General features: G+C 58.3%; 1 protein-coding gene across 1 annotated transcript; it reads right to left on the reverse strand.

The window, feature by feature from the left end:
* Positions 1-387: 387 nt before the first annotated feature.
* On the reverse strand, positions 388-2,238 carry VDBG_09260 (conserved hypothetical protein; the record flags this gene model as incomplete). The annotated part of the gene is made up of 5 exons (XM_003000719.1): positions 388-1,285; positions 1,342-1,506; positions 1,557-1,750; positions 1,802-1,849; positions 2,056-2,238. 5 exons carry the CDS (start codon positions 2,236-2,238, stop codon positions 388-390), a joined length of 1,488 nt encoding a protein of 495 aa, XP_003000765.1.
* Between the last annotated feature and the right edge of the window lie 1,013 nt (positions 2,239-3,251).

Below are 3,251 nucleotides of genomic sequence, written 5' to 3' on the forward strand. Positions count from 1 at the left end.
CCACCTAAGGTACATTATATTGGGTTGTGGTGGAGGGCCTGCGTTTTCGTGTTTGAGGAATGCACCACGAGGAGAATTGGAGCGCGAAATTCGTAGTGAGGAGTTCAATGCATTCTTGGAACCACATGGACGACGGGTAGTGATGAAAATATGGCATGTTCAAGAGGTATCGATTTAAGCGAGGTGCCTGCTACGTGGTTATGTGAACGTGGCAGGCAGTACGAGGCTCCCAGACAGCTGAACGCCACTGAGCGCCTTCCCACCAAGACCTCTGCATGCACCCAGCACCACGAGGCTTCTCTTCCGACACCTTCAAATAATAGGGTGTGTGTGACCCTTTGACATGTACTTTCTCCATTCCTCTCTCACCGCCCTACGCAAAGGTCCTCAGTGAGAGAATCGGAAATCCAGCCTTTTCATGCCTTCATCCTTGGTGTTCAGCAGGTAGTCGTCCTGCTGCGCCTTCGTCAGCGCGTTCCACCGGGCGTCACGCGTCTTGTTCCGCCAGACGTAGAACGCCTTGACGCCATAGAACAGCACAATGTTGAAGCAGCAGATGCCGAGCAGGATCTTGTTGCCCCGGCGGTACAGCGGCTTGTCGTCCTCGCGGTAAATGTTGGACGCCACGATGTTGCCGCTCTGCACAAACATGTTGTACAGCGCCGCGCTGACGGCCCGCGTGCGCACCGAGTTGCTGTTCTTGGCGTTCCAGCCGACGAGGATGGCGTGGCAGTACGGGTAGCTCAGCAGGCCCGTCAGCAGCGCGTAGCGCACCCAGGGGCTCGCGTCGGCGCGCAGCGTCACGAGCGGCACGAGCCACGCGAAGATCCAAATGTTCGACGTCGACGACACCATGGCCCGCTCCCGCACGCGCTCCGACACCCACGAGATGATGAGCAGGTTGACGGCGAAGAGGAACTGCGACGGCATCGCCAGTAGGTTCGCCTCGAAGACGGAGAAGCCGAGCTGCCGTAGGATGAACGAGAGGTACGTGTTGGGCGGCGACGGCGGGATGTACGTCGTCAGCCCGATGAGGTACAGCGGCCACTGCTCCCAGTCGCTGACGGCGAGCCAGAGCTTCTTGCCGCCCACCGCCTGCCGGTTGTTCATGTCGCCCTTGCTCGGGTCGTCGCGCAGCAGCCGGTTGACGAGGATGAGCTCCTCGCGCTCGCTGAACCAGCCCTTCTGGCCGCGGAACCAGTTGGCCGTCTGACACGGCCCAGGCGGCATGAGGCCCCACGCGAAAATGCCGACGATGATGGTGAAGATGGCCTCGAGGAGGAAGCTGGCGGCAGTCTGTTAGTACATTGCCGGGACACGCCATCGTTGCAGGGTACGTACAGCCAGCGCCATCCAGCCCAGCCATTGACGCCTCGCATCTGCAGGACACCAGCGGCCACCAGAGAACCGACAATGTTCGACGTGCTGAGGGCTGTCCAGAACCACGCCAGCCTCACGGGAAGCTCATTCGACTTGTAAAAGTAGGTCAAGTACAGGACAACATCCCTGCGAGGGTCAGCAATAGCGCCAGAAAGATATGTACAATGGCGACGTACGGAATGAATCCGCCCATCAGCAGGCCAAGCAGAGCCTTGATGGCGTAAAAGCCGGCGCGGTTGGTCAGGAACGCCTGTGAGCCCGCAACGATGGACCAAGACACGATCAGGAAGGGAATCCACCTGTCAGCACCGAGCTTCTTGCTGATGAGACCGCTGGGCAGTTCGGCCGAGAGAAACGACACGAGGAAAATCTACGCAGCATTAGTCGTGTTCTTCTCGATGACTGAAATCATGACACTGACAGTTTGGCCATAGTTGAAGTCGTTTGTGTCCATGCCCAGCTCGGGCAACTACACCACATATCAGCACGTGCATGCGCATCACGCTGCATTGTACGAACCATGTTGTGGGGAAATGGCACGATTAATGTTCTTTCGGTGGAGATCGAGCGCCACGAACATGATCCATGCCCACAGCAAGATGCGCCAATCAATCTGCGTCTGTCAGCCATTGTCCCTCCAGGCAGATCATCCCGATCGGGCTGTAGCGATCTCACCTTCTTCACCAGCTTCTTCTCTTCTTCGGCAGTCCACTCCAGCGTGGGGTCGAAACGGTGCCGGTTCTCGTACCCCGCCTGCTCGTAGACCTTGCGCCAGTAGTCCGCAACCGAAGGGTCGGGAGAAAACGTGGTCCTCGGTCGATCCGTAGTGGCCCGTCCTGGCGGGTCTGCTCTCCTCATCGGTGATGGAATCGTGCAGGGCTGGAGCCCAGCTTGTCGTCCTGCGTCTCCTCGAGACGTCGCTTCTCCGTAGGGCTGTCCTGGAAGGGACCCCCAGCCGGAGAAATGCCAGCCATGGCAGTTCAGTAATCCGTGATCACGCCGTTGAGACTGGCCAAAAGGGGGACAGCGGCAGTGCTTTCAAGCGTTCGCTAAGACAACGAATACGTAAGACAATGGTGCTGATTCGACGCCCAGATCGGGATGCTCAGATCAGGATCCGATGGACGAGACATCTCCGCGGGCATGCGTGCGCCGCACGTGTTTTATACTCTGAGGCTCAACGACCACGAGGCCCTCGACGCCATGAACATCAAGCACGCAAGACCCCATGCGAGACGGCAATATCTTTGACATCGCTCGGGCTGCCATTGGCGAGAATATGGTCTATCTATGGTGTCATACGCAGAAAAATGATGCCGGGTAATGGCCTCGAGGTGATCGGCCTGGGGGAAGGCATGGTAGACGGCGTGGGGGCATCCGTCTGGGTTGTGTGCCGGTGCTGAAAGCCCTTTGGGCTCCAGATCTGTTGCAACAATCTGCAACATACGGACAGATTGTCGGACCATCACCGACATGACGACTTGTTCAGACGAGTCATTACGAATTGGCACCACTCGATTGGGGGGGGGAGCCTCCAACGACACCCATGGGCAATGGACCGCTACCGGACGCACACTGCAACTCGCACGCAAAGGTTACTAAAAGAAGTCGCCAAGAGCGTCAGCCCCATCACTAATATGTACCCATCACTAACATGTACAACAACCAGAGGCTCGAGAAGATGAATGGCTTGCGGGTGGCCATCGGAGAGGAGTCCCCGCAAACGCGTCGCGGCATTGTGTGGGAGCATATGGCGTGACCGCGACCATGGGATTGCGACACGCTTATCACAGCGCCAACTGCCAATTGAACCGGTCTCGCTGCAGGCGGCCCACTGTCTTGGGAACGTTGCGACGGGGGGGGGGGGGGGG

The sequence above is a fragment of the Verticillium alfalfae genome, genomic scaffold, assembly GCF_000150825.1.
Source record: "Verticillium alfalfae VaMs.102 supercont1.14 genomic scaffold, whole genome shotgun sequence".
In the NCBI taxonomy this organism is placed as follows: Eukaryota; Fungi; Ascomycota; class Sordariomycetes; order Glomerellales; family Plectosphaerellaceae; genus Verticillium; species Verticillium alfalfae.